Raw genomic sequence first — 13,331 nt, forward strand, 5'->3', positions numbered from 1 at the left:
AATCAGGTTTGGCCTCTTAACCAACTTGGTGTAAAATATGCCTTTTTAAATGGTGAGCTTGAAGAATAAGTTTACAAGCAAATTCCTCCCGGAATGGAAAACAATTCTAATGGAAATTGGTATGCAAGTTGAGAAAGTCTATGTATGGTTTAAAACAATCTCCGTGAACATGGTTTGACAGATTCACTAAAGCACTGATTAAAGATGTCAAGCTTATCATACCTTGTTCATCAAATCTTCAAACGATAAAATTGCAATTTTAATTGTATATGTTGACGATATTATCATTACGGGGAATGATTATGAAGAAATCCTCAACCTTAAAAGGATGCTTGCAACTAAGTTTGAAATCAAAGACTTGGGAAGTTTAAGATATTTTTTAGGCATGGAAGTGGCTCGATCCAAAAGTGGTATTGTAATTTCTCAGAGAAAATATATTTTAGACTTATTAAAAGAGATGGGAAATCTTGGGTGTACACCTGCAGAAACACCTGTGGATCCAAATCTAGTTTTGCACCAAATTGAAGATACTAGTCCAGTTGACAAGGGAATGTATCAAAGACTTGTAGGAAAGTTAATTTACCTTTCACATATTAGACCATACGTGAGCTGTGAGTGAATATATGAACTTTTGGACGTAGGGAGCATACAACAGAAGAATTCAGGATCATTAAGCACTTTAATTCATTAATTTTAGCATCAACCCAAGCATGTTCATAGAATATCAAGAGGGTTTCATAATAACTTACCTTTGAAGACTTCAATCCATGAAATCAGCTCCAATTATCCATCCAAAAGCTTGTGGACACCAAAGGATCTAACCTACTATTTTCTTGGACCTTAGATTGAGTTGTGGGACTCAAAATGATATGAATTGAGGGAATAAAAAAGATGAGAAGACTGTGGTTTTCTGGTTTTTAAAGAAGAACACTTCTTCGAGTACTTCAGTTCTAAACCGACTGCATAGGCCTCAATTCTCAGTATTAAGGTTGTCTTTTATTCCACTTTTTCATGCAGTCAAAATGCATAAGAAATAGACAACACCTCCTACCAATTTTGTGAGTGGAATTTGAGTGTGAAGATAGGTGTTTATCAGAGTGGCATCCCACTTTTTAGTGGATTTTCCAAAATCCAATTTTCTTATTTAATTTTGAAATTCTTTTCAAAATTAAAACAAATTTAATTGTTAATTTATTTAATTAAATTGAAATTACATTAATTTTACCAAAGTTAATTCAATAATTAATTTTTAAATAAAATTAATATTTAAATAAACAATTTAATTAATTCTTTTTAATTATTAAATTAATTAAACACCAATTCCACAATCATGAATCTCTATTCATGAAATTAATATTTAAATCAAATTTAAATATTATTTGATTATTCAATTTCATTTAATTCGATAATTAAACATGTAATTATATTGTATATAATTACTAATTCCCTTAATTCGAATTTGAACATTTCAAATTTACTCGTCATGCTATTCTAAGTTTTATTCTGTTTGTGAGCTAGTAGGAGACCTAAAGAACCTATAGATCATGGACTCCAACGATCCGAGATTAACCGGTTAAACTCTTTAATCCAATTAACCAACATTCGTTAACTACCGGGTCACTCCACTAAAGTCCAGTAGTTGCACTCCCCTCACTGTAGATATATTGTGTTACTCGATATAACCATAATTAGTAAGTTAACCCTTCACAAGTTGTTCGTAATAACGGCTGGGTCAATAGTTATTTTACCCCCGAGATTACCTCTTATTTCTTAAGTCTCACTGATCCTCTAATGAACAATTGGTTTGTGATCCAATCACCAAACCGAGTCCCTCTCAGCTCTTGTTCAAGACCCGAAGTCAGCACTTTAAGGGAATGACCTCTCTACTATCCCTAATAGCGGGTAAGAGTGATTTTCATCTTGCACCCTATGTCTTTAGCTATCTACTCAACCTTACCCCTGAATGGGAGGCTTATTGAGCTGGCGCTGTTGAGCCAACCCTCACTCATGCAAATTTAAGGATAATCCTGAATAAATAGGAGTTCATAGTTAGCTCAGGATTAAGGTTAAGTTACCTAGGTCATCGCTTTGAAATAGCCACTCTTAAATAGAAAACAGCGTTATAAAGTAAGATTGACTTATTTCTTGGTCCGATCTTATACAAACTCTTTGCATAGGATGCCCTTACTTCTCATGTCTCCACATGAATGAATCAGGATCACTTCGTTTGTAGTACTTTACAACATTTGTAACATCTATAAAGTGGACCGCATCCGATAGTGTCTTCAGAATAAGGTGCCCAGCCTTATCTATATACTATAAATCATTTTGGCTATCTACTCGAACTTGATCTGCTCTTATGTCTCCACATAATGTTCAAGTATTCATGTAATAGCCAGATTTATTCGAGTGTAATTTACATATTTAACAACAATTTGATTGAATAATTGGCAATAACATCTTTCTGTAAATAGAATATGTTTAAAATTACAAACGGTGAGTTTTAGGACATACAATCCAACATGAACAATCCTAATGAATGTCATCTTCAAGTTGTAAACATAATTTTGAGATATTTGAAAAGTACTCTAGGTCTGACTGTTATTCAAAAAGCCATTAAATAAACTTGTTGAACTTTACACTGATGCGAGTTGGGCTGGAGAGTTAATTGACTGAAAGCCTACATTCGGGTAGTTTAGCCGGACACTTTGGTAAAGATAAAACCTTAGCACTCCTTTCTTCTAAATTCTTTTTGCCACAATTGAAAGAGGATGTTGCAAATTTTGTCCAACGATGTTTTATTTGCCAAACTTCCAAAGGATCTAGTTCAAACAAAGGTCTCTATTCACCTCTCCCAATACCTACTAATATTTGGGAAGACCTCTCCATGGACTTTGTCCTTGGTTTACTTGGAACTCTACGAGGATTTGATTCTATTTTGGTAATTGTGGATAGGTTTAGTAAAATGACACATTTCTTAGCTTGCAAAAAAACTAATGATGATTTGAATGCGGCAAATTTATTTTTTAGGGACATTGTACGTCTACATGGCATTCCAAAAAGCACAGTTTCTGATCGAGATGTCAAATTCATGAATTACTTTTGACGTTCCCCATGGAAAAAATTCAGCACTACTCTCCTTTTTAGCTCAACTAGCCATCCATAAACTGATGGACAAACAAAAGCTACTAATCGTACACTTGGTAACCTCCTACATTGTTTGAGTGGAGACAAACCCCGTCAATAGGATCTCACACTTCCGCAAGCAGAATCTACTTTTAATAATATGGTCAACCATTCTACCGGGAAATGTCCCTTTGAAATTGTCTACAATCAAGTCCTAAGATTGACCTTAGATCTTGCCCACTTACCTGTTTCAGTTGACCTAAGTGCTGAAGCAATTTTCATGGCAGATCGAGTGAAGCAAATACATGAAGAGGTTCGCCAACATTTAGAGAAATCTACTGCTGATTACAAATCTAGAGCTGATGAACATAGACGACCTGCTGATTTCAAAATTGGAGAATTGGTCATGGTACATTTGAAGAAAACTAGATTGCCTAAAGGACAACATTCCAAACTCACCAACAAGAAGATTGGCCTTTTTCTTATCCTAGAGAAATTGGGTCCTAATGCATACCACATAGATCTTCCACTAGCAATGCAAATCAGCCCAACATTTAATGTTTTAGACATATATCATTACCATCCTCCAGATGAATTTGAACTCACTTAGCCAAACTCGATGGCACATTTGTTTCTCTCGGGCGGGTAGAATTGATGTAGTTGTATTGTTGACTAGTTGTAGTTGAATTTAAGTTGTTAGAATCAAATTAATTGTTTCTTGAGGTTTTAACCTACTGTAACAACCAACTGTAAAAGAAGCAGTTTATTACCTTCTTTAACAGGTATCTTCCTTAGGCTGACCGGCTCCCTAGGTTAACACCCACCTAATGTATATAAATAGGCCTTTGTGCCTTCATTTCTAGTTATTAAAAAAAGAAGTATTCTTGAATTCTTGGAGCAATACATCATACATGATAGGCAAGTAATTGACTTGATTTTCTTCAATATTTACTCCACATATGTCAGATTTTTCCCAATTTATTCTTTGACTGGAACACCATTCAAACAAATCAATCGTTTTTCGAAGATTCTCTAGCATCTCCTCTTCATATTTGCAAAAAATCAGTGTGTCATTGGCAAATTGAAGAAGCGAGACATGAATTTTATCTTTTCTAACTAATAAAGCCTTCAAACTCTCCCTTCATGAAGCCTAACAATGAGAGCACTCAAAACTTCACTTGCTAGTAAAAAGAGAAATGGAGAGAGTGAATCATCTTGCCGAATTCCTCTGGCTTGGATTCTACCTCTTGGTCTCCCATTTATGAAAATTGAATGTTTTGGATTCTTGACACAGCCCATTATCCAAGTTATCCATTGTGGATTGAATCCCTTTCCAGCTAAGACTTTCTCAAAGAAGTCCCAATCCACACGACCAAAAGCCTCCTCCAAATCAAGGTTAAGGATCCAAACTTTCTTCTTTTTGGAGCGATAATCCTCAACTGCTTCATTTGCTATTAAAATCAGGTCCAAGGTCTGCCTTCCCATGATGAAAGCACTTTGTGAAGGAGCTACAATGCTGGGTATTACTCTTTTTAACCTTTCAGCTAACACTTCTGCTACACTTTTGTAAACTAGGGTGGTGAAGCTAATGGGTCTGAAATCTTTAACCATTACTGCATCTTCTTTTTTCTGAATTAGACAAATGAAGTTCCTTTTTACACGTGCATTCAACTTGCCATTACTATGAAAATCCTCAAAAAGGCGCTAAAAATTATCTTTAAAGTGGTCCCAAAATTTAATGAAGAATTTCACTGTAGACATTTCGTCCCGTGGCTTTGTTTCTTCCTAACGACTTCATGGCTTTTCTAATTTCTATACCAACAGCTTGTTAAGAAAATCTGAAACCACAGCCCAGTCCAAATTAATTTGGATAGATCCTACTCCAATGGTCTTGGAATAGAGGTTCTTATAAAAAACCCAAAATCAGAGCTTCAATGTAACAAAAGGAGTTGGTTGGAGCACCTTGATCATTTACCCGCTCCGCGATCAAATTCCTTCTCTTTTTTGCTGCCAAGAAGCGATGAAAGAAGCTGGTGTTTTTCCAATTTAGCTTGCTCTTTTGCATTAAATTCCTTTCTTCCACCCGGTATAATTCCATTAGTTCAGCTTTTTGTGCCAATCTTAGATCTTGCTGCAGTGAAATGGAATCTAAAAATTCAGCCACTCTTTCACTTTTGTCAATCTCCTCTAGTAATCTTTCTTCTGTTTTCTTTTGCTTGTCTTCAGAATCTGCGTGCCATGTCTTTAGAGCAGCCTTAAGGCTCCTTAATTTTTGAAAAAATAACATATCCTGCCCATCCTGAATGATTGCTACAGCTCAAGTGTCTTTCGATAATCTGGCAACAATCTCAAAAACGAAAGGGAGAGGGGCCCCAAACAGAGGAGCAGGCTTCAAGCAACAAGGGGAAGTGATCTGAAATAGTGCGCACTTTTCTAGTGACTCTAGAATTTCCTAACGCTTCATCCCGGCCATTCTCATAGAGCATTATAAGAGTCCAACTTAAATAGAAGAAAGACCTGAAATAGAGAAGGAAAAAATCCTATCATAATAATCACATTCTAATTTCTGCAAATATAATAACACAAATTAAGGGATAAATTTACGGTTATACACACTTCACAATTTCATGTTGTAACAAACTAAAAATTTATAATTAATTAACTCTATGTAACTTTGTGTTTATCAGAAGTCAGTTTGCAACACTCTGCCATATGGATGGCCGGCGTTTATTTGATGCTCCTTATGCAACTTCTTGAAAACAAAGTAGCCATTGAGCTGACACGTTCTGAATTTGTTGAGGCACAAGAGGTAAGGACTAGCAAATTTTATTTATCCATAAGTGTACATCTTTTCAATTGTGTTCTGTGTTATTTCTCTCTCACCCTCCATTTGTGCACTGTCGACTTAGTCTTTTTCTTTTCCTTGTGGCGTTCTAAAGGTTTTTATGATGTACAGCACACACTTTTAACTTCTCTTGAGTCTTGCAAGAAGTATCTTCAAATGATGTACGCTGATGTTCGTTAGCTGTATTTTGTTTCGTTGTTTTGTTGGAGTTTGTCCTATTAGCTTTAGAACTTTATAACTAGGGTAAGTAAGTGCTAAAAAAACATTATTTTTCTCTTATTAATCTTAGGAAGAAAGGATTTCTTAAATAGAAGAAATACCCAATTACAAATAAGGAAAGAATAAAATAATTACAAATAAGGAAAGAATAAAATACAACAAATATAAAATTTCACAATAAAGGAAATAATCAACATTCCCCCTCAAGCTGGTTTGAAGATATCATTCATAGCCAGCTTGTCAATCAACTTGTTAAATTGTCACTTTGGAAGACCTTTGGTTAACACATCTGTGATTTGCTCTGCTGTCGGGAGAAAGGGAATGCATATTATTCCTGCATCGATCTTTTCCTATATGAAGTGTTTATCAACTTCAATATGTTTGGTCCTATCATGAAGGACTGGATTGTGGGCAATGAAAATTGTTGACTCGTTATCACGATAGATGCGTATGGGCATTGTCTGAGAGAAATTCAATTCTTCCAATAGTCTTCTTATCCATATGCCATCACAAATACCATGGGCTAATGCCCTAAATTCTGCTTCAGCACTACTTCTTGTAACCACACTTTGTTTTTAATTTTGCCAAGTAACCAGATTTCCTCCAACAAAAGAGCAATACCCCGAAGTAGATCTTCTATCAGTCGTGCTTCCTCCCCAATCAGCATCAGTGTAAACCTCAATGTTTAGGTGGTCATGCTTTGTGAATAATATACCTTTTCCTGGAGTACCTTTCAAATATCTCAAAATTCTATAAACTGCTTCAAAGTGAATTGACTCGGGAGCATGCATGAACTGACTTACTATACTAACTACGAAAGCAATATTAGGACGTGTGTGAGAGAGGTATATGAGTCTCCCTACAAGCCTCTAGTACTTTTCCTTTTCTTTTACTTATTTTTCAATTGCAGCAACCAATTTTAAATTTTGCTCAATAGGAGTTTCTGCTATCTTGCAATCAAGTAAACCTGTCTCATTCAGTAGGTCAAGAATATACTTCCTCTGGTTGACAAGAATGCCATTTTTAGATCTGGCAAATTCCATTCCTAGGAAATACTTTAAGGTTCCTAGGTCATTGATTTGAAAATCATTAGCAAGGTTTTTCTTCAAGATATTCAGTCCTGTCTCATCATCACCTGTAAGAATGATATCATCAACATATACTATCAAAATGACCAACTTATCACTTCCAGTATGTTTATAGAACATAGTACGATCAGTTTGACTTTGACTGAATCCATAGCTTGTGACTGCCTTTCCAAACCGTTCAAACCATGCTCTGGGAGATTGTTAAGCCCATATAATGATTTCTTTAACTTGCACATTTTGTTAATCCCAAGATCCACCTCAAAACCAAGTGGTAAGTCCATAAAAACCTCTTCTTCAAGATCCCCATTGAGAAAGACATTCTTCACATCAAGTTGATAAAGAGGCCAATTAAATTAACTGCCACAGACAACAAGATTCTAATAGAATTAATTTTAGCTACTGGAGCAAATGTTTCTTGATAATCAATGCCATAGGTCTGAGTGAACCCCTTGGCAACCAATCTGGTCCTGTACCTTTCAAAACTACCATCAACTTTACATTTTATAGTGAACACCTATTTGCATCCCACCGTCTTCTTATCTTTTGGTAGTTCGACTATGTCCCACGTGCAATTTTGTTTCAGTGCATTGAACTCTTCCATCACGGCTAATTTTTAATTCAAATCATTTTGGGCTTCTTGTATATTCTTTGGAACTAATAGGTTGGTTATTTTGGTTGTGAAGGCTTTATGACAGTCGGACAATCTATGATAAGAAAGATAGTTTTCAATGGGATATTTGGTGCATTTACGAGTACTTGTGGGTCAAAGGATCAAAACATTTGTAAGCTTTCTTATGAGAAACATAGCCTACAAAAATGCATTTAGTGGCTCGAGGATAAAGCTTAGTTCGAGAAAGAGGAGAAGTATGGACATAAGCAGTACACCCAAACAATTTAATTGGTAAATCAGAAGACAGTCGATTATTAGGAAAAAAACTCATTGAAGTGATTAAGAGGAGTTTTAAAATTCAAAACCTTAGATGACATTCGATTGATCAGATATGCTCATTTGATTGGACTGAAATTTGGAATGGGTACAAGAGCTTATTCGTATTCAATGCGGGATGCGTTTTAAGGCCTGTCACGCACTTGCTCGCATCTTCAGAATTGTAACCTTCCCATGGAAGCCCTTCTTGATCTCATAGGGTTGATCTAGATCGATCGGACTTTGCCTACTTGCTCTAGTGGCTGGAAAACGCCAACCGAGAGGGGAGAACGGGCAACTCAGCCCTTTAACATTCTCGGCATCACCCCACAAATATTTTGGAACATTCATAGAGGTCATAAGGGCACGAGCAACTTCAAGTAAGTGTCTATTCTTTTCCTCAGCAATGCCATTCTGTTGAAGTGTCACGACATGAGTTGAGAAGAACCTAACTGGCCGAAAGTGGAGATGAAACTCCATGCGCTCCCACACGCGCTGAGGACTATTGTTCCGATGGCGCTTGAGCTCCCCGCGCGACTGTTTCCGGTGACGGACGGCTGCAAACTTGATCGGATGGTGGCAATGCTTCTACTGGGATGGGTGGTGAGACAAATGGCCACTCAAAACTTGATGACTCAACTCAAACCCTAACCTTGTGAGAAGTGTAAACCCTAGTGTAGCCGTCGAACAAATATTCTAAACCCTAGATAGCTTTGATACCATGTACTGAGACGTTTAGAGAGTGATAATTCTTATTCACTTAATCAGACTGAAGATACATATATATAGGTAATTAAGAAACCCTAATCTAGGAGATGAAATTACAATAAAGGACATCTAATTAAATTTACAATATAAATACATATTAATAAATACATATCATACCATAGACTACTCAGAGACTTTTTCTCCTGTAGGAAGCTAAATACAGTTCGAGTTCTCCTTTCATGGCAGTTAACAAAGACTGGGCTCTCCATCAACTCGATGTGAAGAATGCGTTTCTAAATGGTGAATTAGAGGAAGAGGTTTATATGAGCCCTCCTCCTGGTTTTGAAGTTCAGTTTGACCATTAGGTGTGTAAACTCAAGAAGTCTCTGTATGGTTTGAAACAGTCTTTGAGAGCTTGGTAGATGAAGCTGTGGCGAACGAAAACCAAGAATGAGGAGGGTGAGAGAAAGACCTACTCATCGATAGCAGAATGATTGGAGATGGGAACAAAACCCAAGCTAAGTGGAAAACCACACGAATTGAAAACCTATGATAGCAAGACCTGAAAGTCGAGGATGTATTGCTGTGTGACAGTGTTGAGGTCAAGCAACAACTCTGAAGATGACATTGAGAAGGATGGTGCTACCGGAGTGAGACGACTTTGGAGGTTGCTTAAAGATTTCGCCGAAGATGAACTCTGCTATTTGCGGCGGCTAGGTTTCTTTCTTCGAAAAATTAAGCTTGACTGTTCTGATACCATGTTATTTTTTGATAAATACCATACTCTCTTATTTAAAAAAAAAAAACCAATAATGGGTAAATATAATACAAAAGAAATCCTAACTAAGGAACTAATTATAGAAGGAAAGGACATCTAAAATTAATTAAAAGATATAAATGACTATACACAAATATACATCTTCGTATCCCATTCTTGGATGTTTCAACTTTTTGTTCTTGCTCTTTAATGGAGTATATATTCTTCCAACATTTTTGCTTCTTTTCATTAAAAATTTGTTTCCTGTTAAAAAATGTGACAAAATCCAGAAGAAGAAAGCAGAACGTTTGCCTCTCAGTCGCATCCTTCGTCTGAATACCGCTACTGTATTATGTATGTAGGCCTTGGTGCAGATGAAGAATTGGTTCTCGCGCTTTCCTACAATCTTGCAGGCATGTGAGAGTATGATTGAGATGCTTAGAGGCCAGTATGCTCATTACGTTGGTTGTTACCATGAAGCAACCTTCCATTATATCGAAGCTGCAAAGGTCTTGCAATTTTAGTTTCCATGCTGCTGATACTGCTTGAAGTCGTGCTTATGGTTTATTATTAGTGTCAAATTTTGTTGATCAAGTCTCTTGCCTGATTATGTAGCTTACGGAGAGCAAATCAATTCAAGCAATGTGCCAAGTTTATGCGGCTGTCTCTTATATCTGTATTGGCGATGCTGAATCATCTACACTCGTAACATTTTCTCCTGCTTTAAAATTTATATACGAGATGAAATATACATGCTTACACATTTGTTAGCTTTATTGATTGAATAGCATTACAGGCACTGGACTTGATTGGACCAGTTTACAGAATGATGGATTCTTTTGTCGGAGTTCGAGAGAAAACAAGTGTTCTTTTTGCTTATGGCCTCTTACTAATGAAGCAACATGATTTACAAGAAGCAAGGTATCTTTTTCCATTTAGATTGGAGAATACAGCAAGTATTTGAGGTCTTAACCTTCCCCTGCAAGATTTTATGTGGCCAACTACCCCCGCTTTATAGTGAGTGATAACCCTTTGCCAAGTGATGTGTCGATTTGCATTTTTTTTGGCCCTTATTTTAAAATTTACTCTGTTAACCTTCATACAAACCAGCCGGATTTCAAATTAAGAAATCAGGGGTAGGAAAAGGAAATTTAATATGCTAATTTAGGACTTTTGGCTTTAAAAATGGCTGCAAGGATCAAATGATTAATGTTCTGCACATCTGTAGTTTCCAGTTGTATGTATCAGTCAGCAGCTGAATTATGGCTCCTTACTTTGAGCCTTCTTGTAACCATTCCTTGTATGTTGTCTAACCATTTGTTTCTTCAGTTGTAAATAGTGTTCATATTTGTATCTTATCAATGTGTTAGGTTCTAGTTAATGGATGTGGCAAAGCAATATCTAGCTACATAGTAATAAATTTTAGGGTGTAATTGACTTTTGGTCCATGAGATTCAGGTTTGGTGTCTTTTGAGGCATCAAAGGATATCATATGGTATTTGTTATGTCATTGATGTTGGGAAAGAAGAATGCCCACCATCAGCTAAGGGTGTTTTTCCCCCTCTTCCTCAGAAATCGATTGGCCAAAGGATTACAGCTGACCCACAATCATTTGGGGAATCTTCAACTTGTTGCACAATATTTGACAATCCTTGGGAGTCTGGCACTTGCTCTACATGACACCGTGCAGGCCAGAGAGATATTGAGATCATCTTTAACATTGGCAAAGAAACTCTATGACATCCCAACTCAGATCTGGGTACTATCAGTTTTAACAAGTATGCATATGATATATATTCCTTTTAGTTACGATTGACATTTTAGTGCAATGAGATTTTCAAAAGGCACCTAGAATGAAAGAACACACGCTGGGATTTAACGTCTCCGAGCCTTCTTTTTTCACATATTCAAATAAAGTGGTTTAGTTTTTGTACAAATCTATATTTGAGCAATAGAATGATTGATCCCCAATCACAAAAGTTTAAGAGCATAAACATGTGAAGAAGGGAGCGGTTTTATGAAGGGTAGTTTGCATTTGTCCGAGTGAGGCTCATATTTTATTTTGTTGTTATTATTATTATTATTATTTCTTATATATATATATATATATATANTATATCTTTGTCCTCTGGCTTGCTTAACATTGTCTCCATAATTATTTTGTTACACTTTTTGATCCATAGATATATCATATATGTATTATATTAGTGCACATACAAAGTTATTTTTCTTTTTGTATACATTTTTAGCTTTATATCAAGAGTTGGGTGAAAAAGGAAATGAGATGGAGAACGCGGAATATCAATGTAAAAAGGCAGATGATCTGCAAAGGAGACTGGTCGATGCGCATTCCTCCATTCATCACATCGAATTAGTAAGGCATTCAAATTACTCTGATGTTTTGACGAATAGTTAGCGTTTTTGAACAAATATCTTCAATCATATGCACTTACTTTTTATTGCTTTTTGCCCCCTCGTGTATTTAGATTGACAAAGTACGGATTGAAATTCAGCAACTAAAGGGGGTTGACATCAAGCGTGCAGGTAGCCCGTCCCTTGGAGTTGATCTCGATATACCAGAATCCATTGGTGTGTCGGTTTCATTGCCGACTTCATCATCGAAGCTTATGGATATAGACACAGGGAGACGTGGAAAGAGGAAAATTTAGAGTTTGCCTGAAAGATTTTTCAAACCAGCTTGTTTTTATGATTATTTATTTATTTATAATTTTGTTTTGTACTTTTTATTTAAAAGCAAAAAACTATGATCGACTTGTTAATATTAAATTTATTGCTCACTTTAAATACATTTTGTATTTTACATATATGACTTGTTAAGATGTGTGTATCAATAACATATCTAATAATAATCAACATTCCATGTGTATCAACAATATATCTAACAACCAACATTTAATGAGTAGCTTATTTTGAAGTAAAAGATATGTTTCATTTTATAAGAATGAGATTCCTAGTGTAAATATATCGGACACCAATCAATAAATAATTTATTAATTGATATAATTAGAATGAAGTATATCGTATATAACTTAATAAATATACTTGGATTGAGTTACTTCTTTTAACACTTCCGTTGGACTAGTGTTTTACAAAATCTGCAATGGTATGGTTGCAAAATTCATATCTGATTTTGCAATGCATGCAACTACCCCATTTTTAAAAGGTCTATTTTCCTTTTCTTTTTCTTAAGATATTGAGCCATATGTCAGCAACATAGCACCTTAATATCCCATAACTGTAGAAAAATAAACAAAATTATTCAAACACGTCGTTAAAAAAAATGAGTTAGGTTGAAGATTGGTTAACCCTAATGATGTGAATGCGCATTCTTTATGAATATAAAACCTGTTATTTGATTATTTTATGAATATAAAACCTGTTATTTGATTATTTTCTTGCTGGGATATTCAAAGAAGCCGTTAAGAATGGTCGTATTGGTATGTTTTAGAAGTTTATTTTTTCCTTTTCTTATTTCAATATATCATTGGGAGATTTTTTTTTAACATAAAATTTGTTTGACCATAGGCCAATATAACACCCAAGACCATAGGCGTGCAGTATGTTTTTTCATTTCCAGTATCACTTTAGCGTTTGGGTTAGGATTGAGGGGTTTAGGGGTTTAGAGTTTAAGATTTAGGGTTT

General features: G+C 35.6%; 1 protein-coding gene across 1 annotated transcript in view; it reads left to right on the forward strand.

Moving 5' to 3' along the window:
* LOC120090296 (sister chromatid cohesion protein SCC4) overlaps positions 1 to 12,544 on the forward strand; it is a 38,395-nt gene extending 25,851 nt beyond the window's left edge. Inside the window, exons 7-13 of the mRNA XM_039047870.1 lie at positions 5,814 to 5,935; positions 10,031 to 10,177; positions 10,284 to 10,373; positions 10,465 to 10,589; positions 11,241 to 11,446; positions 11,918 to 12,042; positions 12,155 to 12,544. Coding sequence (XP_038903798.1) covers positions 5,814 to 5,935; positions 10,031 to 10,177; positions 10,284 to 10,373; positions 10,465 to 10,589; positions 11,241 to 11,446; positions 11,918 to 12,042; positions 12,155 to 12,337 — 998 coding nt within the window. The 3' untranslated portion in view covers positions 12,338 to 12,544. The remainder of the gene's footprint in view (positions 1 to 5,813; positions 5,936 to 10,030; positions 10,178 to 10,283; positions 10,374 to 10,464; positions 10,590 to 11,240; positions 11,447 to 11,917; positions 12,043 to 12,154) is intronic.
* Positions 12,545 to 13,331: the final 787 nt, after the last annotated feature.

This window comes from Benincasa hispida, chromosome 11, assembly GCF_009727055.1.
Source record: "Benincasa hispida cultivar B227 chromosome 11, ASM972705v1, whole genome shotgun sequence".
NCBI lineage: Eukaryota > Viridiplantae > Streptophyta > Magnoliopsida > Cucurbitales > Cucurbitaceae > Benincasa > Benincasa hispida.